Here is a 26,370-nt window from a genome sequence, read left to right as displayed (position 1 = left end):
ACTTTTATTCTGTGAGATGAGAAATGATTGGCAGGTTTTGAACGGAGAAAAGACAGTATCGGATTCATGTTTTAACACCAGCCCTCTGGCTCCTGTGTTGAAAGTAGACTAGGATGGCAAGGATGAACTGCAAGGAAACCAGTTCTGAGCTGTTTAGTAACACAGGTGAGAGATGGTGGTGGTAGAAGTGGTCAGATTCTGGTTCTAGTCTGAAGATAGAGACAACTAATTCTATAGAAAGATTGGGTATTGAGTATGAGAGAAAAAGACTGTGGTTTTGACCTCATAAATTGTCAGAATTCAGCTTACATTTATTGCGATTAGCCTTTTAAATTACTTATTTATTTATTTTATGTTTGACAGGGGTGATGTGGGTACTGCCAGGGATGGGAAGCGGGAATCAACGTTTCAATTGTGGACACGATAAACTTGAAATGTCTATTACACATCCAAGCAGAGTGGTGTTCAGAGACAGGTTCGGACAAGAAAGAGGATAGATCATTCTTTCTTTCACGAATATTTATTGAAAACTTACTCTGTGCCAGGTCGTATTCTAGGCTCTGGAGGTAATTGTGAGAATACCAACAAAGTCCCTCACGACCTCACCTAATGGTGAGACAGGTCATAAACAAGTTGGCAATCAAGCGCAATAATGTATGTAAAGTTTTTGGCTCTTCAGAGGGGACACAATGTAAAATTGCTATCGTTGTTTTTAATGTTCGGAGTATTGCAAGTGCTAGAAGATGAGCGTTGCCGGTCTAGGATTGCCTCCTCCTCCCCCTCCCCCCCCCCACCCCCGGTGGTAGGCAGGTCTCCCAGCCCCAAATCAGGCCAAATTTCCAACACAGCGGAATGGTGGCATTGCGCAGGCGCAGCCTCAGTCTCTCGTCCTAGGAGACGGACTCGGAAAGTCTCGGCGCAGGCGCAATGCAAGAGACCGAAGACGCCTCGGGCAAGGGGATGGGGCGGGGCGAGCTCGGGGTGCGCCTGCGCACAGCGCGCTCTCGCCAGAGGAGCCGCAGTCTCGGGAGCGCCCAGGCAGTGTTTCGATAATCTCTGACTCGCCTCTCCTGCGAACCCGGCGTCATTGGACTGCACCCCGGGCGGGGACGTCCGCCGAGCACGGGAGGAAGCAACGATGCCGGTGAGTGGGGTCACTCAGCCGCTGGGGTTCCTCCTCATCCCTGCGGCCTGGCCGGGTGGCGCGGCCGTTACCATGGAGGCGCAGAGCAGGCGGGCGGCCGGGGTGGGGCGGGGCAGGGCAGGGCAGGGCAGGGCAGTGCCGGGCGGGCCAAGCGGTTGGGGAGCCAGGCGGGTGGGCCCTGGACTGGGGGTGGGGGGTCCAGCCGACCTGACCCTGGGAGGGGCCCGCGGCAGGCCTTGCGGTCTTCGTTGCTGCTGAATCCCGCAAGGCCTGGGCTGCTTGACATAAAGGCACTGTGCCAGAGGATGCGCTCTCGCTCCCAGCCCTGTCCACTGGGTAGGGCCTCTAGGAGCAACCGCGGAGGGTCGGGTTTGGATGCCTCTCACCCTGTGGGGTCTCTACGCCGAGGAGCCAAGCTCTGGAAGGCAGTAAAGCACGGGCTGTCTGCCTCTACCCCAGGCTGCTGACTCAAGCTGTCATTCCTCTTCGTGGTGCTCTAGCTTACAGTGCAGAATGTAACCCGTAGGTGTCTTTGTGTGTGAGGGGAGTGAGTGGTGGGTGGCGGTATGTTTGTCTTGTAGGATTTCACAGACTGTTAACTTGCACTTAATAAGGGGCCGTCGTAAGTCCAATATAGGGTCATGGAGAACACTTGAGCTATGGCCGGCTATTTACGTGAGGGGGGTGAGTGGTTTGGTGGTGGTATGTTTGTCTTGTAGGATTTCACAGATTGTTATCGTGCACCTAATAAGGAGGCGTCCTAAGTCCATTATAGGGTAATGGAGAACACTTGAGCAGTGGCTGGCTATTTACTGGTTGCGAGGCCTTGGATAATTATTTAATCTTTCTGGGCCCTTCGTTCCTACGTAATTAAACTTTTCCTTCTGGGGTTATCAGGATGAGATAAGAATGCGCAGGAGACTTGAAGGACAGTGCTTGACTTTTAGCATTAAATGCTTAATATTTGTTACTTGTTGCTTTCTATTTATTTATCAATTCATTCAACAGTTATTGGGCACCAACCCCATGCTAGGACTGGAGATACAATATTGAGGAAAACCAGGCAGGTTCTTGAACTTGAGAAGAGAGACGCTTGCCTTCTAGGGCGGAGGTGAAAACCATACATACATACAGGGACAAAGACACTTAACATTAATGAATGAAGTGGATGGGTGGCATACAATAGATAGAAATAGATTCTGGTGAATTAAGTGTTGCCGTGTAGGAATGCTGACCTACAGATGTCAGATCATCTATTTTTTCCAGGAGAATCTAGAAATTGTTATTTTTGTGAAATTTCTCAATTTTTAATTTTTAGCAACTAATTCAAAAGATTTTAAAATAATATAAGCCAAGCAAAAGACATTTGTGGGCTGAATTCAGCCCCTTGACTGACTACCAGTTTGGAACTTCTGGGTTAAATAGAGACACAGACATTAATCAAATAAGGAGCCAAAAAAAAAAAAAAAGTAAAATTGTAACCGATGGAGAAGGAGAGAGAAGGGTGCTATCAGGGCCTATACAAGGATTTGACCTAATCAGGGAAGTCTTCCCAGATGAAGGGGCTGTTGAGCTGAGGTCTGCAGGGTAAGTGAAGAGGAGGGTGGGGGATGTTCTAGGCATAAGGAACAGCACCTGGGAAGGAGTGTGGTGAGAGGGATCATGGTGACAAGAAAAGGCCTGAAAGAAAGCCAGTGTGGCTGTGGCTAAGAAAGCCAAGCTTGTGAAATAAAACTGGAGAAGTAGACATGGGCCAGAATCAGATCTTACACACCACCTGAAGGATTTCGATCTTCATCCCAGGATCTGTGGGAAACCATTGAAGAGTTTTAAGTAGGAGAGTGACATAATTAGATTTGTGTTGAAACTGACTGCCAAGTAGAGAACAGACTATAGGGGAACCTAATTAGATGCAGTAGTACAGGTAGGAGTCTCTTATAATTCGGGGCGAGATGATGGTGACCTAGAATAAGGTGGTGAAAGTAGAGATGGAAAGCAGTGTGTTGAATTGATATAATCTGTTCCTTGTCAATGACAGTGGCTCACGTTTGTTTCTCTAATGCTTAGAAGAGTATCTGAAACAGTAGGAATTTAATATCTGTTCAACCAAACTGTTGAACTTCTTCACTTTAATAATTGTATTTTAATATAGATTCTTAATCATAAAATTTCAAAATTTGAAACTTTACATATACAAATGTTCATAAGGTTAGAGTCAAGCTAAAACATTTTTCTGCCATCAGGCTTTCTTTTCTGTCTTTCACTTGTCTTCTATAGAAAAAGTAGACTATATGAGGATATATTATTTGATAAAAAATTTTTTTACTAATGCATTGTAGAAAATATCAATAAAACTAAAAGTCTCGGGGGAGCAGAGGACCTATTACTAGATTCTTGATTAAAGTTATTAACCATATTCGCACGTGTTTTCCTACAGGCAGGAAACTCAGAGCAAGTCAGGGACTTTGTGCAGAAAGACAAGTCTCTAATATACTCTCTCATTTTCTGCCTGAATAACATTAACTGTAAATGTAAATTAGATTTCCTCTCCCCTAATTTGTATTGTAAAAGAAACTATTTTCATATCTTTTTTAATAAGCTTTTTCTATATATCTGTAAGATCTTTAATTGCATTTAACAACTATTTATGGAGTGCTTAATGTGTGCAAGGCACTAGGATGCCAAAGTAGCCTTTTTCAAATTTTAAATTTAATCTGTTGAAGGTAAAAGTAAATGCTCTTTTCGTTGTTCGTAAATATTTTCTCCACCAGATCAGTAAATCAGAGAAGCCGGAAAGCTGTGATACTGTGAAGGTGGTGGTTAGGTGCCGGCCCCTCAATGACAGAGAGAAATCAATGTGCTACAGACAGGCTGTCGGTGTGGATGAGATGAGGGGAACTATCACTGTACATAAGACTGATTCTTCCAATGAACCTCCAAAGACGTTTACTTTTGATACTGTTTTTGGACCAGAGAGTAAACAACTAGATGTTTATAACTTAACTGCCAGACCTATTATTGATTCTGTTCTTGAAGGCTACAATGGTGAGTACTTTATATAGTTTACTCCTTTTTTAAATAGATCTTTATTGGAGTATAATTGCTTCACAGTACCGTGTTAGCTTCTGTTGCACAAGAAAGGGAATCTGCCATATGCATACACATGTCCCCGTATACCCTCCCTCTTGAGCCTCCCTCCCATCCTCCCTGCCTCACCCCTCTAGGTCATTGCCAAGCACAGAGCTGATCTCCCTGTGCTATGCTGCTACTTCCCACCAGCCAACTGTTTTACATTCGGTGGTGTATATACGTTGATGCCACTCTCACTTCGCCCCAGCTTCACCCTCCCACCCCACGTCATCAAGTCCATTCTCTATGTCTACCTCTTTATTCCTGCCTTTCAACTAGGTTCATCACTAACATTTTATTTTATTTTTTTAGATTCCATGTATATGTGTTAGCATACTGTATTTGTTTTTCTCTTTCTAACTTACTTCACTCTGTATGACAGACTCTAGGTCCATCCACCTCACTACAAATAACTAAGTTTCGTTTCTTTTTATAGCTGAGCAATATTCCATTGTATATATGTGCCACATCATCTTTTTCCATTCATTGGTCGATGGACATTTAGGTTGATTCCATGTCCTGGATATTGTAAATAGTGCTGCACTGAACATTGTGGTCCATGTCTCTTTTTGAATTATGGGTCTCTCAGGGTATATGCTCAGTAGTGGGATTGCTGGGTCATATGTTAGTTCTATTTTTAGTTTTTTAAGGAACCTCCATACTGTTGTCCATAGTGGTTGTATCCATTTACATTCCCATCAACAGTGTAGGAGGGTTCCCTTTTCACCACACCCTTTCCAGCATTTATTGTTTCTAGCTTTTTTGATAATGGCCATTCTGACCAGCGTGAGGTGATACCTCATTGTAGTTTTGATTTGCATTTCTCTAATAATTAGTGATGTTGAGCATCTTTTAATGTGCCTCTTGGCCATCTGTATGTCTTCCTTGGTGAAATGTCTATTTGGTCTTCTGCCCATTTTTTAACTGGATTGTTTGTTTTCTTGATATTGAGCTCCATGAGTTGTTTGTATATTTTGGAGATTAATTTGTCGTTTCTTTTGTCGTTTGTCGTTTCATTTGCAAATATTTTCTCCCATTCTGAGGGTTGTCTTTTTGTCTTGTTTATGGTTTCCTTTGCTGTGCAAAAGCTTTTAAGTTTAATTAAGTTCCATTTGTTTATTTTTGTTTTTATTTGTTACTCTAGGAAGAGGGTCAAAAAAGATCTTGCTGTGGTTTATGTCAAAGAGTGGTTTTCCTATGTTTTCCTCTAAAAGTTTTATAGTGTGTGTTCTTACATTTAAGTCTTTAATCCATTTGGAGTTTATTTTTGTGTATGGTGTTACGTAGTGTTCTAATTTCATTCTGTTACACGTAGCTGTCCAATTTTCCCAGCACCACTTATTGAAGTGGCTGTCTTTTCTCCGTTGTATGTTCTTGCCACCTTTGTCGTAAATTAGGTGACCATATGTGTGTGGGTTTAACTCTGGGCATTCTATCCTGTACCATTGATCTATATTTCTGTTTTTGTGCCAGTACCATACTGTCTTGATTACTGTAGCTTTATGGTATAGTTTGAAATCGGGGAGCCTGATTCCTCCAACTCCATTTTTCTTTCTCAAGATTGCTTTGGCTATTTGGGGTCTTTTGTGTTTCCATACAAATTGTAAGATTTTTTTGTTCTAATTCTGTGAAGAATGCCATTGGTAGTTTGATAGGGATTGCACTGAATCTGTAGATTGCTTTGGGTAGTATAGTCATTTTCACAATATTGATTCTTCCAATCCAAGAACATGGTATATTTCTCCATCTGTTTATGTCATCTTTGATTTCTTTCATCAGTGTTTTATAGTTTTCTGAGTACAAGTCTTTCGCCTCCTTACGCAGGTTTATTCCTAGGTATTTTATTCTTTTTGTTGCAATGGTAAATGGGAGTGTTTCCTTAATTTCTCTTTCTGATTTTTCGTTGTTGGTGTATAGGAATGCCAGAGATTTCTGTGCATTAGTTTTGTATCCTGCAGCCTTACCAAATTCATTGATTAGTTCTAGTAGTTTTCTGGTGGCATCTTTAGGATTTTCTATGTATAGTATCATGTCATCGGCAAGTAGTGACAGTTTTACTTCTTCTTTTCCAATTTGTATTCCTTTTATTTCTTTTTCTTCTCTGATTGCTGTGGCTAGGACTTCCAAAACTGTGTTGGGTAAGAGTGGTGAGAGTGGACATCCTTGTCTTCTTCCTGATCCTAGTGGAAATGCTTTCAGTTTTTCACCATTGAGTATGATGCTTACTGTGGGTTTGTCATATATGGCCTTTATTATGTTGAGGTAGGTTCCCTCTATGCCCATTTTCTGGAGAGTTTTTATCATAAATGGGTGTTGAATTTTGTCAAAAGCTTTTTCTGCATCTATTGAGATGACCATATGGTTTTTATTCCTTAATTTGTTAACGTGGTGTATCACATTGATTGATTTGCATATATTGAAGAATCTTTACATCCCTGGGATAAATCCCACTTGATCATGGTGTATGATCCTTTTAATGTGCTGTTGGATTATATTTGCTAGTATTTTGTTCAGGATTTTTGCATCTATGTTCATCAGTGATACTGGTCTATAATTTTCTTTTTTTGTGACATCTTTTTCTGGTTTTGGTATCAGGGTGATGGTGGCTTTGTAGAATGAATTTGGGAGTGTTTCTCCCTCTGCAATTTTTTGGAAGAGTTTGAGAAGGATTGGTGTTAGCTCTTCTCTAAATGTTTGATAGAATTTGCCTGTGAAACCATCTGGTCCTGGACTTTTGTTTGTTGGAAGCTTTTTAATTACAGTTTCAGTTTCATAACTTGTGATACGTCTGTTTATATTTTCTAATTCTTCCTGGTTCAGTCTTGGAAAATTGTACCTTTCCAAGAATTTGTTCATTTCTTCGTGGTTGTCCATTTTATTGGCATATAGTTGTTTGTAGTAGTCTCTTATAATCCTTTAGTATTTCTGCAGTGTCAGTTGTGATTTCTCCTTTTTCATTTCTAATTTTATTGACTTGCGTCCTCTCCCTTTTTTTCTTGATGAGTCTGGCTAAGGGTTTATCAATTTTGTTTATCTTCTCAGAGAACCAGCTTTTAGTTTTATTGATCTTTGCTATTGTTTTCTTCATTTCTGTTTCATTTATTTGTGCTCTGATCTTTATGATTTCTTTCTTTCTACTGACTTTGGGTTTTCTTTGTTCTTCTTTCTCTAGTTGATTTACATGTAGGGTTAGATTGTTTATTTGAGATTTTTCTTGTTTCTTGAGGTGAGATTGAATTGCTATAAACTTCCCTCTTAGAACTGCTTTTGCTGCATCCCGTAGGTTTTGGGTTGTCATGTTTTCGTTGTTATTTGTTTCTATGTATTTTTTTATTTCTTCTTTGACTTCTTCAGTGATCTCTTGGTTATTTAGTAGTGCACTGTTTAGCCTGCATATATTTGTTTTTTTTACAGTTTTTTTCTTGTAATTGATTTCCAGTCTCATAGCATTGTGGTCAGAAAAGATGCTTGATACGATTTCAATTTTCTTAAATTTTCCAAGGCTTGATTTGTGACACAGGATGTGATCTGTCCTGGAGAATATTCCATGTGCACTTGAGAAGAAAGTGTATTCAGCCACTTTTGGGTGGAATGTTCTATAAATATCAATTAAATCTATCTGGTCTACTGTGTCATTTAAAGCTTGTGTTTCCTTATTTATTTTCTGTTTGGATGAACTGTCCATTGGTGTAAGTGAGGTGTTAAAGGCCCCTACAATATTGTGTTACTGTCGATTTTTCCTTTCATGGTTGTTAGCATTTGCCTTATGTATTGAGGTGCTCCTATGTTGGATGCATAAACATTTATAATTGTTATATCTTCTTCTTGAATTGATCCTTTGATTATTATGTAGCGTCCCTCCTTATCTCTTGTAACAGTTTTTATTTTAAAGTCTATTTTATCTGATATGAGTATTGCTACTCTAGCTTTCTTTTGATTTCCATTTGCATGGAATATCTTTTTCCATCCCTTCACTTTCAGTCTGTATGTGTCCCTAGGTCTGAAGTGGGTCTCTTGTAGACAGCGTATATATGGGTCTTGTTTTTGTATCCATTCAGCCAGTCTGTGTCTTTTGGTTGGGGCATTTAATCCATTCACATTCAAGATTATTATTGATATGTATGTTCCTATTACCATTTTCTTAACTGTTTTGGGTTTGTTTTTGTTGGTCTTTTTCTTCTCTTGTGTTTCCCACTTAGAGAATTTTTTTTAGCATTTGTTGTAAAGTTGGTTTGGTGGTGCTGAATTCTCTTAGCTTTTGTTTGTCTGAAAAGCTTTTGACTTCTCCATCAAATCTGAATGAGATCCTTGCTGGGTAGAGTAATCTTGGTTGTAGGTTTTTCTCTTTCATCACTTTAAGTATATCCTGCCACTCCCTTCTGGCCTGCAGAGTTTCTGCTGAAAAATCAGCTGATAACCTTATGGGGATTCCTTTGTATGTTATTTTTTGTTTTTCCCTTGCTGCTTTTAATACTTTTTCTTTGAATTTAATTTTTATTAGTTTGATTAATATGTGTCTTGGTGTATTTCTCCTAGGGTTTATCCTGTGTGGGACTTTCTGTGCTTCCTGGACTTGGGTGACTATTTCCTTTCCCATGTTAGGGAAGTTTTCCACTATAATATCTTCAAATATTTTCTCAGACCGTTTCTTTTTCTCTTCTTCTTCTGGGACCCCTATAATTCGAATGTTGGTGTGTTTAGTGTTGTCCCAGAGGTCTCTGAGATTATCTTCAATTCTTTTCATTCTTTTTTCTTTATTCTGCTCCTTGGCAGTTATTTCTTCCAGCTCACTTATTCGTTCTTCTGCCTCCGTTATTCTGTTATTGATTCCTTCTAGTGTATTTTTCATTTCAGTTATTGTGTTGTTCATCTCTGTTTGTTTGTTCTTTAGTTCTTCTAGATCTTTGTTAAACATTTCTTGTATTTTCTCAATCTGTGCCTCCATTCTATTTCTGAGATCTGGATCATCTTTACTATCATTACTCTGAATTCTTTTTCAGGTAGATTGCCTATTTCCTTTTCATTTATTTGTTCTTGTAGGTTTTTACCTTGCTCCTTAATCTGTGGCATATTTTTTGCCATCTCATTTTTTTTCTTTTTTTTAAGAGTGGGATTGTGTTCCTGTTTTACCGGTTGTTTGGCCTGAGGCTTCCAACACTGTAGTTTGTAGGCTGTTGGGTAGAGCTGGGTCTTGGTGCTGAGGCGAGGAACTCTGTGAGACCTCACTCTTATGACTATTCCCTGGGGTCTGAGGTTCTCTGTTAGTCCAGTGGTTCGGACTTGGAGCTCCTACCGCAGGAGCTTCCCCCTGACCCCAGGCTCGCAAATCAAGATCCTGCAAGCCACGTGGGTGGCAAAAAAAAATTTTTTTTAAAGAGAAAAATAACAAAGTAAAAATAAAATTAGACTAGGAAATTAACAGGTATGTTAGACAGAATATAAAAATAAAAATATAGATGAATCAACAACCAGAAGGTAACTCAGTACCACAATGGTGAAAAAGGAGGAAGGAAAGAAAAAAAAAGGAGGAGGGGGAAGGCCTTGGCTGTGGAGAGTGGGGCCTATCAAGGGTGAGGTTTGGGTGGTGGGCAGGGCCAGTGCTCAGGACCTGTGGGGCTGGAAAAGGCCCTGGGGGCTGTGTGGGGGTGGGGCTTAGGCTCAAGGAACAGAAGGGCCCAGGCGTGCCCCCGACCCTGGTCTTAGAGGGCAGGGGACCTCACCTGGGAGCCTAGCAGGCTTCCTGGGCTCAAGTCGGCGGGGCAAACACCCTCCTCTCCTCTCCTGCTTCTCAGTGTGGGGTCTGGGAGGGCCCCACCCGCCTGCCTCTCCTGATCTCCCTGGCCTCCCTCCTATGCCACCAGGACCCACGCAGCCTGGAGGGGGCTTTGGATTGGAGGGGACTGGCCTGGGAGCTCAGCAGGCTCCCCATGCCCAAGTGGGCAGGGCAGTTGACTTCTGCTCCTCTTCCGCTCCTCCCGGAGGGCGCCTCCCACTTGCCTCTCCTGATCTCCCTGGCCTCAGGGGTGCTGATGTTGTCTGGCCTCCACTTCTCCTCCCCCTTTGGTCCCCGTACGTCCTACCTGTTCACTTTGGGGTTCCTCCTGTCTCCTTGGGGGTCAGAGCCCTCCACCAGTGGCCAGCAGGCGCGTTAGTTGTGGGGAGATGCTAACTCTATGTCTTCCCACACCGCCATCTTGACTCCTTCCCCCTGTAGTTTACTTTTAAACAACTTTTATCAAGCTATTAATAACACCCAGTGAATTCAACCATTGTAATTGTGCAATCGAATTGTACAGTTTAAGTTTTAGTAAATACATACAGTTGTGAAACCATCAGTTTTATCACCTCCATAAGTTCTTTTATATCCATTTGCAGTCCCACCCCCAGGCAACCATGGACCTGCTTTCTGTCTACAGTTTTGCCTTTCCTCAAAATTTCGTATAAATCAAATCAGACGCTATTTTGTCTTTATCTGTTTTCTTTGACTTAGTGTAATATTTTTGAGGGCCATCCATGTTGTTGCATTTATCAGTAGTTCCTTTTTATTGTTAAGTTGTATTCCGTGGTATGAATATACCACTTTTTATGGTCTTTGATGAGAATTTAAATGATTGCAGTTTTTTGACTATTAAGAATAATGCTGTTAGGAACATTCTTTTCTTTAAAATATTTATTTATTTTTTGGCTGTGTCGGGTCTTAGTTGCAGCACACGGGCTCTTTGTGGTGCATGGGCTTCTCTCTAGTTGTGGCGTGTGGGCTCCAGAGCGCATGGGCTCATTAGTTGTGGTGCGCAGGCTCTTTGATTGTGGCACGTGGGCTCAGTAGTTGTGGCGCATTGGGCTTAGTTGCCCCGCAGCTTGAGGGATCTTACTTCTCTGACCAGGGATCGAACCAGCATCCCCTGCATTGCAAGACCAATTCTTAACCACTGGACCACCAGGGAAGTCCCAGGAACATTCTTTTATAAGTCATTGTGCAGATACGTTTCAAAGTTTCTCTTGGATAGATACCTAGGAGTGAAATTGCTGGGTCTTATGGTTAACGTATGTTTATCTTTTGAAGAAACGGCAAAACTGTTTTCCACAGTGGTGATTGTACTACTTTTTTCCCAGCAGTATGGTATGAGAGTTCCAGTTTCTTCACATCTTCACCAACATTTAGACTCTCGTTCTTTTTAATTATAGCTATTCTAGAGGATCTGTAGTGGTATCTCATTGTTTTAACTTGTATTTCCCTAATGATTAACAACATTGAACATCTGTTTGTGTACTTATTGGACATTTGTATGTCTTCTTGGTAAAATATCTCTTAAAATATCTTACCCATTTTAAAAATTGGTTGCCTGTGTTCTTATTATTGAGTCATGCTCTTTATATATTCTGGATTCATATCTGTGATCAGATATGTGATTTGAAAATATTTTTCCCAGTCTGTGGCTTGTCTTTTCATTTTCTTAGTGATATTTTTTTGAAGAGAAAAGTTTTGTATTTTGATTAAGTTCAGCTATCAAGTTTTCTTTTATCACATGCTTTTGGTGACATAGCTCAGAAATTTTTTCCAAACCCAAGACCACAAAGATTTTCTCTTATGTTTTTATCTAGAAGTTGTAAACATTTTAGGTCTTACATTTAAGTCTCTGGTCCATTTTGAGTTAATTTTTATATATGGTGTGAGGTGAGGGTCTGAGTTTTTTTCTTTCTTTCTCCCCCCTGCCCCCTTTTTTTCCCTTGTTGCCTATAGATATCCAGTTGTTACAGCACCATTTGTTGAGACTATTCTTTCCCTATTGAATTAACTTGGTGCTTTTGTCAAAATTCAACTGACCACAAATGTGTGGGCTTATTTCTGGATTATTTGTTCTATTCCATATTTGTTTGTTTGTTTGTTTATTTATTTGGCTGTGCTGTGCGGCACATGGGATATTAGTTCCCTGACCAGGGATCAAATCCGTGCCCCCTGCATTGGGAGCATGGAATCTTAACCACTGGACCACCAGGGAAGTCCCATAGAATTCTGTAATATAGAATGCAGTTTACTGTGCATGATTCAAATGTAGCTTAGCTGTAACTGTTTGGACTCTCAATAACAAGTACGTAATCCTTCTACCATTTAAAAATTTTATATAATTAATAAACTATTTTTGGCGCAATGTTATGTTCACAGTAAAATTGAGCAAAGTACAGAGTTCCCATATATCCCTAGTCCCCCAGAATGCACACCTCCTCCACTGTCAACATCCTGCACCGTAATGGTTACATTTGTTAAAATTGATGACCCTGTATTGACACATCATTATCATCCAGAGCCCATAGTTTACATTAGGGTTCACTCTAGGTTTTGTACATTCTGTGGGTTTGGACAAATATATAATGACATGTATCCACCATTGTAGTATCATACAAAATTGTTTCACTCTATATAGTATGTTGCCTTTTCAGATTGGTAACTTTCACTTAGTAACATGCACTTAGGTTTCCTCCATGCCTTTTCGTGGCTTGTTAACTCATCTCTTTTTATCAGTGAATAATATTCCATTGTCCTTATGTACTGTTTATCTGTTAACCTGCCTACTGAAGGACATCTTGGTTGCTTCCAAGTTTTGGGAGTTATGAATAAAGCTGCTATAAATATGTAGGTTTTTTGGTGGACCTTCTGCCATTTTAAATATATAGTTTGGAAACGAGGAGACTGGGTAAAATCTCAGGTAATTTTTAGTTTTTAAAAACTAACATTTTAAGAGAAGTTCATATTGAACAAAATGATAGCATTAGATTTGTTAAGTTTGGCATTTAAAAATTAGAAATTTGGACTCTCATCTCTGAAAATAAGATGAGATTCTTTAATTTTAGGGGATTCCTGGTCCTCCTTTCTCAGCTCTAATATTGTAAATTAGTAACCTTTTTATTTAAAAAAATTTTTAATTTAATTTTTATTTTATATTGGAGTATAGTTGATTTACAATGTTGTGTTAGTTTCAGGTGTACAGCAAAGTGATTCAGTTATACATATACATATATCCATTCTTTTTCAGATTCTTTTCCCATATAGGTTATTACGGAATATTGCGTAGAGCTCCCTGTGCTATACAGTATGTCCTTGTTGATTATCTATTTTATATATATAGTATATGTATATGTTAATCCCAAACTCCTAATTTATCCCTCCTCACCACGTTTCCCCTCTGGTAACCATAAGTTTGTTTCTGAAGTCTGTGAGTCTGTTCCTGTTTTGTAAATAAGTTCATTTGTATAATTTTTTTTTTTAGATTCCACATATAAGTGATATCATATGATATTTGTCTTTCTCTGGCTGACTTCACTTAGTATGATAATCTCTAGGTCCATCTATGTTGCTGCAAATGGCATTGTTTCATTCTTTTTTATGGCTGAGTAATATTCCATTGTGTATATGTACCCCATTTTTTTATCCATTCCTCTGTTGATGGACATTTAGGTTGCTTCCATGTCTTGACTATTGTAAATAGCACTGCAGTTAACATTGGGGTGCATATATCTTTTCGAATGATGGTTTTCTCTGGATATATGCCCAGGAATGGGATCACTGGATTGTATGGTAGTTCTATTTTTAGGTTTTTTTTTTTTTTTTTTTTTTGATGTGGACCCTTTTTAAAGTCTTTATTGAATTTGTTACAATATTGCTTCTGTTTTGGTTTTTTGGCCATGAGGCATGTGGGATCCCAGCTCCCTGACCAGGGATCAAACCCGCACCCCCTGCATTGGAAGGTGAAGTCCTAGCCACTGGACTGCCAGGAAAGTTCCTATTTTTAGTTTTTTAAGGAATCTCCATACTGTTTTCCATAGTGCCTGTACCAATTTACATTCCCACCAACAGTGAAGGAGGGTTCCCTTTTCTGCACACCCTCTCCAGCATCTACTGTTTGTAGACTTTCTGATGATAGCCATTCTGACCGGTGTGGGGTGATACTTCATTGTAGTTTTGATATGCAATTCTCTAATAATTAGCTATATTGAGTACCTTTTCATGTGCTTTTTGGCCATCTGTATGTCTTCTTTGGAGAACTGTCTATTTAGGTCTTCTGCCCATTTTTTGGTTGGGTTGTTTGTTTTTTTGATACAGAACTGCATGAACTGTTTGTATATTTTGGAGAGTAATCCCTTGTCAGTCACTTCATTTGCAAATATTTTCTCCCATTCTGTAAGTTGTCTTTTCATTTTGTTTATGGTTTCCTTTGCTGTGCAAAAGTTTTTAAGTTTCATTAGGTCCCACTTGTTTATTTTTGTTTTTATTTTCATTGGGAGGTGGATCCAAACAAATCTTGCTGCAGTTTATGTTAAAGAGTGTTCTGCCTGTGTTTTCCTCTAAGAGTTTTATAGTATTCAGCTTTGTATTTAGGTCTTTAATCCATTTTGAGTTTATTTTTGTGTATGGTGTTGAAGAATGTTCTAATTTCATTCTTTTACATGTAGCTGTCCAGTTTTTCCCAGCACCACTTTTTTTTTTTTTTTTTATTAATTAATTTATTTATTTATGGCTGTGTTAGGTCTTCATTTCTGTGCGAGGGCTTTCTCTAGTTGTGGCAAGCGGGGGCCACTCTTCATCGCGGTGCGCGGGCCTCTCACTATCGCGGCCTCTCGTTGCGGAGCACAGGCTCCAGACGCGCAGGCTCAGCAATTGCGGCTCACGGGCCCAGCTGCTCCGTGGCATGTGGGATCTTCCCAGACCAGGGCTCGAACCTGTGTCCCCTGCATTGGCAGGCAGACTCTCAACCACTGCGCCACCAGGGAAGCCCCCAGCACCACTTTTTGAAGAGACTGTCTTTTCTCCATTGTATAGTCTTGCCTCCTTTGTCATAGATTAATTGACCATAGGTGCATGGATTTATCTCTGGCCTTTGTATCCTGTTCCATTGATCTGTATTTCTGTTTTTGTGCCAGTACCATACTGTTTTGATGACTGTAGGTTTGTAGTATAGCCTGAAGTCAAGGAGCCTGATTCCTCCAGCTCATTTATTTTTCTCAGGATTGCTTTGTCTATTTGGGGTCTTTTGTGTTTCCATACAAATTTAAAAATATTTTGTTCTAGTTCTGTGAAAAATGCCATTGGTAATTTGATAGGGATTGCAATGAATCTGTAGATTGCTTTGGGTAGTATAGTCATTTTGACAATATTGATTCTTCCAATCCAAGAACATGGTATATCTCTCCATCTGTTTGTGTCATCTTTGATTTCTTTCATCAGTATCTATAGTTTTCTGAGTACAGGTCTTTTGGCTCCTTAGGTAGGTTTATTCCTAGATATTTTATTCTTTTTGATGTGATGGTAAATGGGATTGTTTCCTTAATTTCTCTTTCTGATCTTTCATTGTTAGTGTATAGAAATGCAACAGATTTCCGCGTATTAATTTTGTATCCTGCAACTTTACCGAATTCATTGATGAGCTCTAGTAGTTTTCTGGTAGTATCTTTAGGATTTTGTATGTATAGTATCATCTCATCTGCAAACAGTGACAGTTTTACTTCTTTTCCAATTTGGATTTCTTTTTCTTCTCTGATTGCCATGCTAAGAATTCCAAAACTGTGTTGAAAAAAGTGGTCACAGTGGACATCCTTGTCTTGTTCCTGATTTTAGAGGAAATTCTTTTAGCTTTTCACTGTCGAGAATGATGTTAGCTGTGGGTTTGTTATACATGGCCTTTATTATGTTGAGGTAAGTTCTCTCTGTGCCGACTTCTGGAGAGTTTTTATCATAAATGGGTGTTGAATTTTGTCAAAAGCTTTTTCTGCATCTATTGAGATGATCATATGTTTTTTTTTAACTGATAAAATTTTTTATTTCACTTTTGAGTTTTTACACTTTTCCTGATTATTCCGTGTAAGGTGGAAACTAGAACTGTTTAAAAGACATACACAGATCAAGTGCATCAATAACCAGGGTTTTTTCTTTTTTGCTATACTATTTTCACAACCACAGGTGTGCTTGCTAGGCAATATAACCATCACAGAAGCAAACGTGAGGCAGAATACTGGTGAGGAAAAACAAAGCGAGAGAGAGCTACCAGGTATACAGACAGGCTCGTTCTACATTCACTACTGCGTTTTCAAGTGTCAAGTATAACTGCACATTTTTGTTCAGCTAGAAAGAAGAGGGATTTTTTCTTTTTCTTTTTTTTCCCTTTTGGTTTGTTTGAAATCAGTGCATGAATGTTTCTCATTTCAGCAGATGGACAAACAGATGGACACTACGGCTACTGGGAATGTTCAGGGGAGGGAGGGGGAGACTGTGAGACTGCTAGGCCTGGCTATTCCCAACTCTCCCCATCACAGTGTTCATGCAACTTCCCTGCATTATAGGGTCTTGTTGAAATGTGTCTGTGAACTTGATGGGATGGGTACACTTGGGAGAGCTGGTGACAGGTGCTAACAAGCATTATCAGGGCTGGCTGCAATATAAGGAGAAACCATGGATATTTAAAAATACGTTTTTGAGTCAGATCTTGGTGTGACTGAAGAGCAACCACCGTTCTGAGAACTGGAAGAAGACAGAGCTGAGATGCAGGAAGCTCTTTTCAACTCTCTGAAACAAGGCTGGCTCACCAAAGTGCTCACCAACATCCCTCACCCCCTCCAGACCCCCTGTCCCTGCTCATCTAGTACTAAACCATGAACAAAAGGCAAAGAGAATGCATAAAGAAGAAAATGTAAGGGAGAAGAAGGACAAATTTAGAGAGAGAAGAGAAAACCAAAATCAATTGTCAAAAAAGGACAGTGGGAAAGAATGTTTAGATTTCAAAATTTTAAAGCCCCAAGCTAGGAAGAACCCAAAGACTGAGTACTTGCTCCTCAAGTGAAAGTCAATCTTTGCAGAACATTATTCTTAGAGGTGTTACCCAGGAAACAGATAAGGCCATTCATTCATAAGATACATGGCTCTTTTTTTCCTTCTTGAGCTCGTGGTTACAGGGAAAACAGATTCCACTACGGAAGCGCAAGCTGCCAATCAGCAACATGCTGCTGTAGGAAAGGGGTTGGAGTCACATGTGGTCTATGAGCACTGGACCTTTGCATGGTGTCATACCCAGTTATCTGCCACCAAGAATGTTAATTTCTGGCTTCGACTTTCCTCAGAGGAAGACACTGTGGCCATCCGCAGTCATGAACTTTTGAGTGGCAACAGCCCCAACGGGTCAAGTGTCTACAAGCCCTGAACAGAACAGGCAGAATCACTGTGAATTACCATGAAACGCGAATGCCAAACTAGAGGTGTCTCACTCCAAGTCCCAGTGTCACAATATAATCTCTATAACTTTCTGTACAACTTTACAATGGAACTGTTTTTCAGTGACTGTTTTGTATTGAATTAAACTTTCTGAAAAGTTACACATAATTCAGGTCTATTTTGTTTTCTACCAGTAAGAGTTCTGCTAAATTACAAAACCCCATAATCACAGTGTTGTTTTTTTAAAAAATTAAACACACAGTACTCCTGTCAATGTTAATCAAAATCAAAACTTCAGAATGCTGTGGCATTTATGTGACCAATCTGAGTTTTAGATACAAATACCAGCTGCTTATCCCATGGACCATTTTTGCTAGACTGAGGCTGTGAAAAACTGAAAGTTGACGTACGATTCTTTTTTTTTTTTATTGCACAAAGGGATATACATGGAGGGTACAGAGTGACACTGAAGAGATCACAGGGCATGACAGACGTTAGTTCTCTCCCTCCCCAGCATCTCCTTCGCCTCCCTGGTTTTCCAACGTCCACAGAGTGAGATTGTCCCTAAGCAACTGCATGATCAGGATGCTGTTTTTGTAAGACTCTTCATTCAGTGTGTCCAATTCAGCAATCACTTCATCAAATGCCGTTTTTGCCAGGCTGCAAGCCTTTTCAGGAGAGTTTAGAATCTCATAGTAAAAGACGGAGAAATTAAATGCCAAGCCCAGTTGAATTGGGTGTGTAGGCTGCATTTCTTTCTTACTAATTCCAAATGCTTCCGGGTAAGCCTGCTGGGAGTTTGACACAGTGGTTTGTTTATTATCTCTAGTTGCCACCTCAGGAAGATATCTAAAATAATCGCCTTTCATTTTCAAGTAGAACACCTTACTTTCTGGTTGTGTAGCATTGGGAATAAGGTATTTGTCCAACAGGTCCAGAACATCGTTGCAGATGTCCTGCAGCTCTGCCTTGATCTTCTCACGGTACTCTTTGCCCATCTGCTGCTGCGTCTCATTCCTCTCTGTTTTCTGTTTGATGCTGGCGATGACACGCCAGGAAGAACGGCGGGCACTGACCATGTTCTTTTTTTTTTTTTAAATATTTTTTTTTTAAATTATTATTTATTTATTTACTTGTGGCTGTGTTGGGTCTTCGTTTCTGTGCGAGGGCTTTCTCTAGTTGTGGCATGCGGGGGCCACTCTTCATCGCAGTGCGCGGGCCTCTCACTGTCGCGGCCTCTCTTGTTGCGGAGCACAGGCTCCAGACGCGCAGGCTCGGTAGTTGTGGCTCACGGGCCCAGTTGCTCCGTGGCATGTGGGATCTTCCCAGACCAGGGCTCAAACCTGTGTCCCCTGCATTGGCAGGCGGATTCTCAACCACTGCGCCACCAGGGAAGCCCCCTGACCATGTTCTTGTAGACAACAGACAGCAGTTTTCTCTCCTCATTGGAGAGCTCGTGCCCCTGCTCCATGACTGCCTTCACGGCCGCAGCCATGTCATCGTAGCACTCCACCTGCTCGGCGAGTTTGGCTTTCTGTACCAGCTCACTTTTATCCATGGTCATTCCCCTGGGAGGACTGCAGGGGGCAAAGACACTTACTAGCGGAACTCCGGGCGTGGTGTCCACTTCCTTCCCAAGCCCACTCCTCCAGCGGCGGCTGCAGTGGCAGCGGCGGCAGAATCGGTGGCTGCAGTGGCGACCTCGGCTCCAGAATCGGCAGCTGATCATATGGTTTTTATTCTTCAGTTTGTTAATGTGTGTATCACACTGATTTGTGGATGTTGAAAAATCCTTGCATCCCGGGGATAAATCCCACTTGATCGTGGCGTATGATCCTTTTAATGTATTGTTGGATTCAGTTTGCTAGTATTTTGTTGAGGATTTTTGCATCTATGTTCATCAGTGATATTGGCCTATTTCTTTTTTGTTTGGTATCTTTGCTTGGTTTTGGTGTCAGGGTGATGGTGGCCTCATAGAATGAGTTTGGGAGTGTTCCTTCCTCTGCGATTTTTGGGAAGAGTTTCAGAAGGATAGGTGTTAACTTTTCTCTAAATGTTTGGTAGAATTCACCTGTGAAGCCATCTGGTCCTGGACTTCTGTTTGTTGGCAGTTTTAAAATCAGTTTTGATTTCAGTACTTCTGATTGGTCTGTTCATATTTTCTGTTTCTTTCTGGTTCAGTCTTGGAAGGTTATATGTTTATCCATTTCTTCTAGATTGACCATTTATTGACATATAGTTGCTTATAGTCTCTTATAATCCTTTATATTTTTGTGGCGTCCGTTGTAACTTCTTTTTTTTCATTTCTAATTTTATTGATTTGAGCCCTCTCCCTTTTTTTCTGTTGAGTCTGGCTACAGGTTTATCAATTTTGTTTATCTTTTCAGAGGAACCAGCTTTTAGTTTGATTGATCTTTTCTCTTGTTTTGTTCCTCTCTGTTTCATTTATATCTGCTTTGATCTTTATGATTTTTTCCTTCTCCCAACTTTGGGTTTTGTTTGTTCTTCTTTCTCTAGTTACTTAATATCCTTTTTAAATTAGTAATCTTCATATATTTAATGCATTCATAGAAATTGCATTAGGTATTAATTTTGAGCTTAAATTTTTTTTTGGTCATTACATACTGGTAAAAAACATGGGCTGTGGAGCCAACTGGAGTCTCTTCAGATCTTGTTTCTACCACTTACTATGTCATTGAGCAAGTAACTCAACCTCTCTAAGCCTTTGTTTCCTCAACTAAACTGTGGGAATATAAACATTGCCTAGCCCTTAGGATTGGGGTGAAAATTAAGTAGGAATGCATGTAAAGTACATGACATAGCACATAGCAAATGATCAGTAAATGGTAGCTGTGGTGTCTTTTCTAAAATGCAGTATATGAGTTCATGATATTTTCAGCTCCTTGGAATGCAGTAAGTTATATTCTTAACGCAAGAGTTTGAAATATTTAGTGAGTTAGAAAAAGTTAAGACTTTTAAATTATTCCCATGTATAAAAATGGTTTCTGTTGTGATTAATTTATTTTCATAGAAAGTCCAAAAATGACAACAAGTTGTTGTTAACTGAATAGAGTGGTAGTAGTTGAGAAACCTTTTTCATTTATGCTGACACTTTCTAGGCTATCTTCTCATACTATACTGTCTCCTGAGGAAATCTCATCCACCTCCATGGCTTCAGTGGCAAATGAATCTCATCCATCCTCCTGCTTGCTTGACACATCCATTTTGGTGTATCGTAGACTTAAAGCTCAGTACCCACAAACTAAATTCATGATCTTCCCTTTCAAACTGTTATTTCTTCTAGTGTTGTTCACCATCTCAGTACATGGCATAGCCATACATCCCTTTGGTCAAGCCAGAAATTGAAAGTCACCCTCAATTCTTCCTTTTCCCTGGTCCCCTTACGACTAGTTATTTTCCAGGTCCTCTTGATTCTAACTGTTAAATATCTCTGACATCCGACTGTTAAATATCTCTGAAATCCTTCTACCTTTCTCGTCCCCTTCTATTTATTGTCAGCACCATCTCTCACCTGGCTAACTACTTCAGCCCTCTAACTTATTTCTTCACGTCTCCCCTCGTTTTCTTCCAATTCTTTGTATACAGTATAGCCAAAGTGACTATGATGTCACTCCTCTGATTGAAAAATCATTCTATGACTTCACTTTGTTTTTAGCATAAGCTCTAAAAGCCTTAAGATGTTCATCATCCTGTGTGATTAGGTCCCTGTCAATTTCTTTAGCTGTATCTGCATCCACTGTCCTTTTCCATCTCTGTTTCTTCCATTCTGGTCTCATTACATTTCTTCAAAATCTCCATTCTCTTTTTTGCCTCTTGCTGTCCACTCTGTTCCTATCTAACTCTTGCTCATATATCAGATTGTATCTTAAACCTTACCTCTTCTGGAAAGCCTTCCTTGACCTCTTCCCCTTTCCTCCTGCATCAGTTCTCCTGCCCAGATTATGTCCCTTACTCTCATCTAGAACTCCATGTTTCTCATTTCCCAACACTCATCCTGCTTATGATTATTTGGCTAGTATGTCCTCCCCAAGATGACATATCATAAGATTAAAGATTGTGTTTGTCTTGTTTGTCATTGTGTCCCCGGTGCCTAGCACAATGCCAGACACAGGTGTGTAGTAAGTATTTGTTGAATGAATGAATTTGGGTATTTAGAAAATTTTAAGTTGTATCTGTAATTACTTGTAATAATTGTATTGTCACCTTTTTTTGTTAATTCCCCCTATTCCTTACAACTGTTACTTAAAACATTTTATTTCGAAATAATGTACTTATTTTAGGAATAAGAAGAAAAAAACTACCATTTGCCAGGCGTAATGTTGGTCACTTGAAGTAAATTGTTTCATTTGGTTCTTACTATCAATGTAGAGTATTCATCCTTATCCCCATTTTGCCATTGAGGAGATAATCTCTGGGTATATACTTTCTAAGGTCAAGTCTCTGAAAAATGGCAGATGTGTGGATTCACGTTGAGGTCTTTCTATTCTAGAACCTGTGTTCTTTTGCTGTAATTATACTACCTTCTCCAATTTAATGTCCACATTAAGTAATTAATATACACATTTTAAGAAATTTCTTATGATTAGCTAAAGTGTCAGATTTTGTATTTATTTCATTGATTCTAGTTCTTTAACAGTGCTATGCTCATGTGGCATACAGTACATCTTGTAATTGCTGATAATAAAGGTGAAATTTGTACTAGAATAAACTTTAAATCCAGGCTAGAAATTGCATCACAGTGTCAAAGGAATTAATTTTAAGAGCTATTGGTCTGTAGCATTAGACTCTGCAAAGTGATTGATTCTCTTCATCATTTTCAGGGACTATTTTTGCATATGGACAAACTGGAACAGGTAAAACTTTTACCATGGAAGGTGTTCGAGCTGTTCCTGAACTTAGAGGAATCATTCCAAATTCATTTGCTCACATATTTGGTCATATTGCAAAAGCAGAGGGTGATACAAGGTAAAAGAGAATTAATATTTTCTAATATTGAGAAGTACAAGCATAAGAAAGATGTATAAATTTTATAAACACATTTAAAAAACTGTTCTAATATTTCACTGTTTTTTTTAAAATGATGTTTTATTTACAGATTTTTGGTTCGAGTGTCTTATTTGGAAATATATAATGAAGAAGTTCGTGACCTTTTGGGCAAGGATCAGACGCAGAGGTTAGAGGTATGGATAATTGAAATTGGAGCATTTTCCAAAGCAATAGAATGTGTACTAAATTAAGCTCTTTTTTGAACAAAAGGTACTTTCAATATTTTACTTTTTTTTTGACCAGGTAATATGATAACATAGTTCAAAAATAAAAGTATTTTAAACATTTATACATTGAAAAGTCTTGTTCCTACCTCATTTCTCCCCACCCTAAGATAACCACTTTCAGTATCCTTTCAGTGTTCTTTATGTAAATACAAACAAATACAATTTTATTTTTACTCCAAAAGTAGGACACTGTATACATTGATCTGCACCTTTTTTTAATTAAAATTTTTATTGAGACAAGTGTAAATTCATATGCAGTTGTAAGAAATAATACAGAGAGATTACCCTTCACACAGTTTTCCCCAGTGGTAACATTTTACAAAGCTATAATGCAATATCACAACCATGATATTGACCTTGATGCAATCCATAGATCTTATTCAAATGCCCCTAGTTTTTCCTGTAGTCATTTGTGTTGTATACTGTTTTATCATGTGTAGATTGGTATATCCACTACCACAGCAAGGTACTAAACATCTCAGATATGCCTTATGTTGCTCTTTTATAACCACATCTACCTCTCCTGTGACCACTCCCCTCTGTCCCCATCCCTAACCCCTGACAACCCCTGATCTGCTTTCCATTTCTACAGTTTTGTCATTTCAAAATGTTATGTAAATATAAACATACAATATGTAACCTTTTGGAATTGTCTTTTTTCACTTGGCATAACTCCCTAGAGATTCATCCAAGTTGTTGCATGTATTGATTGTTCATTCATTTTTATTACTGAGTAATACTGCATGGCGTATTTAACCATTCACCTGTTGAAGGACATCTGGGCTGTGTACAGTTTTGGGCTATTATGAGTAAAGCCACTATGAACATTCACACACAGATTTTTTTGCAAACGTAAGTTTTCATTCTCTGGTATGGAATGCCCAAGGGTACTACGGAATTTATTTTAAGTCAGAAGTTTTTAAAGTGTCAAAAATATAGTTATTAAGACTAATCATGAATGTAGTCATGAATACTTGTGTTTTCAGTCTTTCTTTTACCTGAAGGAAAAACCAAACTTTCTGATTGAGAAACTCTAGTTTGTATACTTTTGGGTAATAGATTGGCACTAAAGACTACTTTCATCCAGCATCTTAGAAAAGGGAACTGTGAGATTATATGCATAAATGTCAGATAATCACAAAATTTGTGAATTGGTACATTATGATTTTAACTGACAAGTATAGCTGATTCACATTCATTATTTTTTAATTGAGATATAATTTACATAGCATAATATTCATCCTTATAAAGTGTACAATTTAGTGATTCTTAGTATATTCAGAAAGTTATGCAACCATCACCACTATCTAATTCTAGAACATTTTCATTACTCCAGAAAGAAACTCCATGGCCATTAGGAGCCACTCACCATTCCCCCTCTCCCTCCTGGTAACCCATAGTTTACTTTTTGTCTCTATGGACTTGCCTATTCTGGACATTTCATTTAAATGGAATCATACAATTGTGGTCTTTTATGTCTGGCTTCTTTCACTTAGTATAATGTTTTCAAGATTCACCCATGTTGTAGCATGAATCAGTATTTCATGTTTTTGTTTTAACAGCCTGTACACGTTTTTATATGAATACACACATACCTCGTTTTATGGTGCTTCACTTTATTATGCTTTGCAGATACTGTGTTTTTTACAAAATGAAGGTTTGTGGCAACCTGCATCAAACAAATCTGTTCAGCTCCATTTTCCAGCAGCATTTACTTCATGTCTCTGTGCCACATTTTGGTAATTCTTGCAATATTTTAAACTCTCCACCAGCAAAAAAATTATGACTCACTGAAGTCTCAGGTGATGTTAGCATTTTTTAGCAATAAAATATTTTGAAATTAAGGTACATACATTTTTTAAAACATAATGCTGTTGCACACTTAATAGACTACAGTATAGTGTAAACATAACTTTTATATGTAATGAGTAACCAAAAAATTCATGGTACTAAGTTTATTACGGTGGTCTGGAACTGAACCTGCAATATCTTTGAACTGTATATTTTTTCAGTTCTCTTGGTTATATATCAGTGAATGTAATTGTTAGATAATGTGGTAACTGTATTTTTAGGAACTGCCAGACTGTTTCCCACAGTGGCTGTACCATTTTACATTCCTATCAGCAATGTACGAGGAGTCCAGTTTCTCTACATCCTCATCAACACTCGTTATTATCTGTCTTTTTTATAGCCATTTTAGTGGGTGTAAAGTGGTATCTCATTTGCGGGCTCGATTTCCATTTCCCTGATGGCTAATGATGATGAATATCTTTTCACGCCATTTGTGTATCTTCGTTGGATAAATTTCAGTTTGAATCCATTGCTCATTTTTAATTGGGTCTTTGTCTTTTTGTTATTGAGTTGTAATAATTCTTTATATATTCTAGATACAAGTTTGTTAACAGATATATGGATTTACAAAAATATTCTCCCATCTGTGGGATTGTCTTTTCACTATCTTGATGGTGTCCTTTGGAGCATAAAAATTTTTAATTTTCATCATGTCTGGTTTATCTATATTTAGTTTTGTTGCTTGTGCTTTTTGGTGTAGTATCTAAGAAATCATTGCTTCATCCAGGGTCATGAAGATTTATGCCTTTGTTTTCTTCTAAGAGTTTTATAGTTTTAGCTCTTATATTTATGTCTTTGATTCATTTTGAGTTAATTTTTTATGTACCGTGTGAGATAGAGGACCAACTTCACTTTTGCCTATGGATATCCAGTTGTCTCAGCACCATTTATTGAAAAGACTATTTTCCCCTCATTGCACTTTGCTTTTTTCACTGAACAATGGATTGTGGCAATTTTTCCACATCAGTACAGAGAAAGCTTCCTCATTCCTTTTTTTTTTTTTTTTTAAAGCTTCATAATATGCTTTGTATGCACATAATTTTAATTTATTTAGCCAGCCCTCTGTTGATGAACACTTGGTTTGTTTAAGATCTTTTGCTGTTACACACAATTCTGTGCTAAATAGCCTTGTACATACAACATTTCATACGTGTGCAGGCATATCTGAGGATAAATTCCTGAAGCAGGGTTGCTGAGTCATGTGGTAAATGATTAGTAACTATTGCCATATATATTAATATAGTGTATGAGTGTATGAGACAAAAGATTAGCCTTAAATATTAATATTGCAATTTTGATAGAAATTGCATTGTCAGTAAAATAGAGAATAATGGTAACAGTAGTCACCCTTGAAGAATGGTGTAGAATACACTTGGAATAACAGCAGCTCCTATTACTAAGCTTTTATAATGTGACAGTAGGCATTCAGTACAGTAAATTGTGGTAGAAGCACATACTTTATTTCATTTAATCTTTCAGCAGTTCAGTTTTGTTATTGTAAAAAAATGAAACCTAGAAGGGTTTCCTGACTTGCTCATGTTGCAGGTAAGTGGATTAAGGATTAAAGGGTGATTTCTGAGGTTTTACCATCTTAGCTTGAATTCTGGCTCTGAGTTCTTAAGCAAGTTACTTACCCTCTATGAGCCTTAGCTTTGCCACATGAAAATGGAAATCATAAAAGTATCTACTTTATAGGATTATTGCCAACATTAAAAAATTAATACAAAGTTTTAAAATCATTGATTGACACGTAA

General features: G+C 38.8%; 2 protein-coding genes across 6 annotated transcripts in view; one reads left to right on the top strand and one right to left on the bottom strand.

The window, feature by feature from the left end:
* The first annotated feature begins 1,005 nt into the window (after positions 1-1,005).
* The window catches only part of KIF3A (kinesin family member 3A), a 76,534-nt gene continuing 51,169 nt past the window's right edge, over positions 1,006-26,370 (top strand). For 3 of the 4 annotated variants that reach the window (XM_057540327.1, XM_007188562.3, XM_007188560.3), the window contains exons 1-4: positions 1,006-1,144; positions 3,916-4,189; positions 22,313-22,457; positions 22,588-22,672. In XM_057540327.1, coding sequence (XP_057396310.1) covers positions 1,139-1,144; positions 3,916-4,189; positions 22,313-22,457; positions 22,588-22,672 — 510 coding nt within the window. In that variant the 5' untranslated portion in view covers positions 1,006-1,138. Of the gene's footprint in view, positions 1,145-1,536; positions 1,667-3,915; positions 4,190-22,312; positions 22,458-22,587; positions 22,673-26,370 lie in introns of those variants that run through there. The other variant, XM_057540328.1, reaches the window with a different exon arrangement.
* Positions 17,966-19,035, bottom strand: LOC103010322 (14-3-3 protein beta/alpha-like). 2 transcript variants are annotated; one of them, XM_007188559.2, is made up of 2 exons: positions 18,869-19,035; positions 17,966-18,542 (listed from the first exon to the last, which is right to left on the bottom strand). In XM_007188559.2, exons 1-2 carry the CDS (start codon positions 19,033-19,035, stop codon positions 17,966-17,968), a joined length of 744 nt encoding a protein of 247 aa, XP_007188621.2. The 2 variants fall into 2 exon arrangements, with proteins under 2 accessions (XP_007188621.2, XP_007188620.2); XM_007188558.2 differs by having other exon boundaries at positions 18,860-19,029.

Source organism: Balaenoptera acutorostrata, chromosome 2 (genome assembly GCF_949987535.1).
Source record: "Balaenoptera acutorostrata chromosome 2, mBalAcu1.1, whole genome shotgun sequence".
NCBI lineage: Eukaryota > Metazoa > Chordata > Mammalia > Artiodactyla > Balaenopteridae > Balaenoptera > Balaenoptera acutorostrata.
This window is presented reverse-complemented; position numbering and strand designations above follow the sequence as displayed.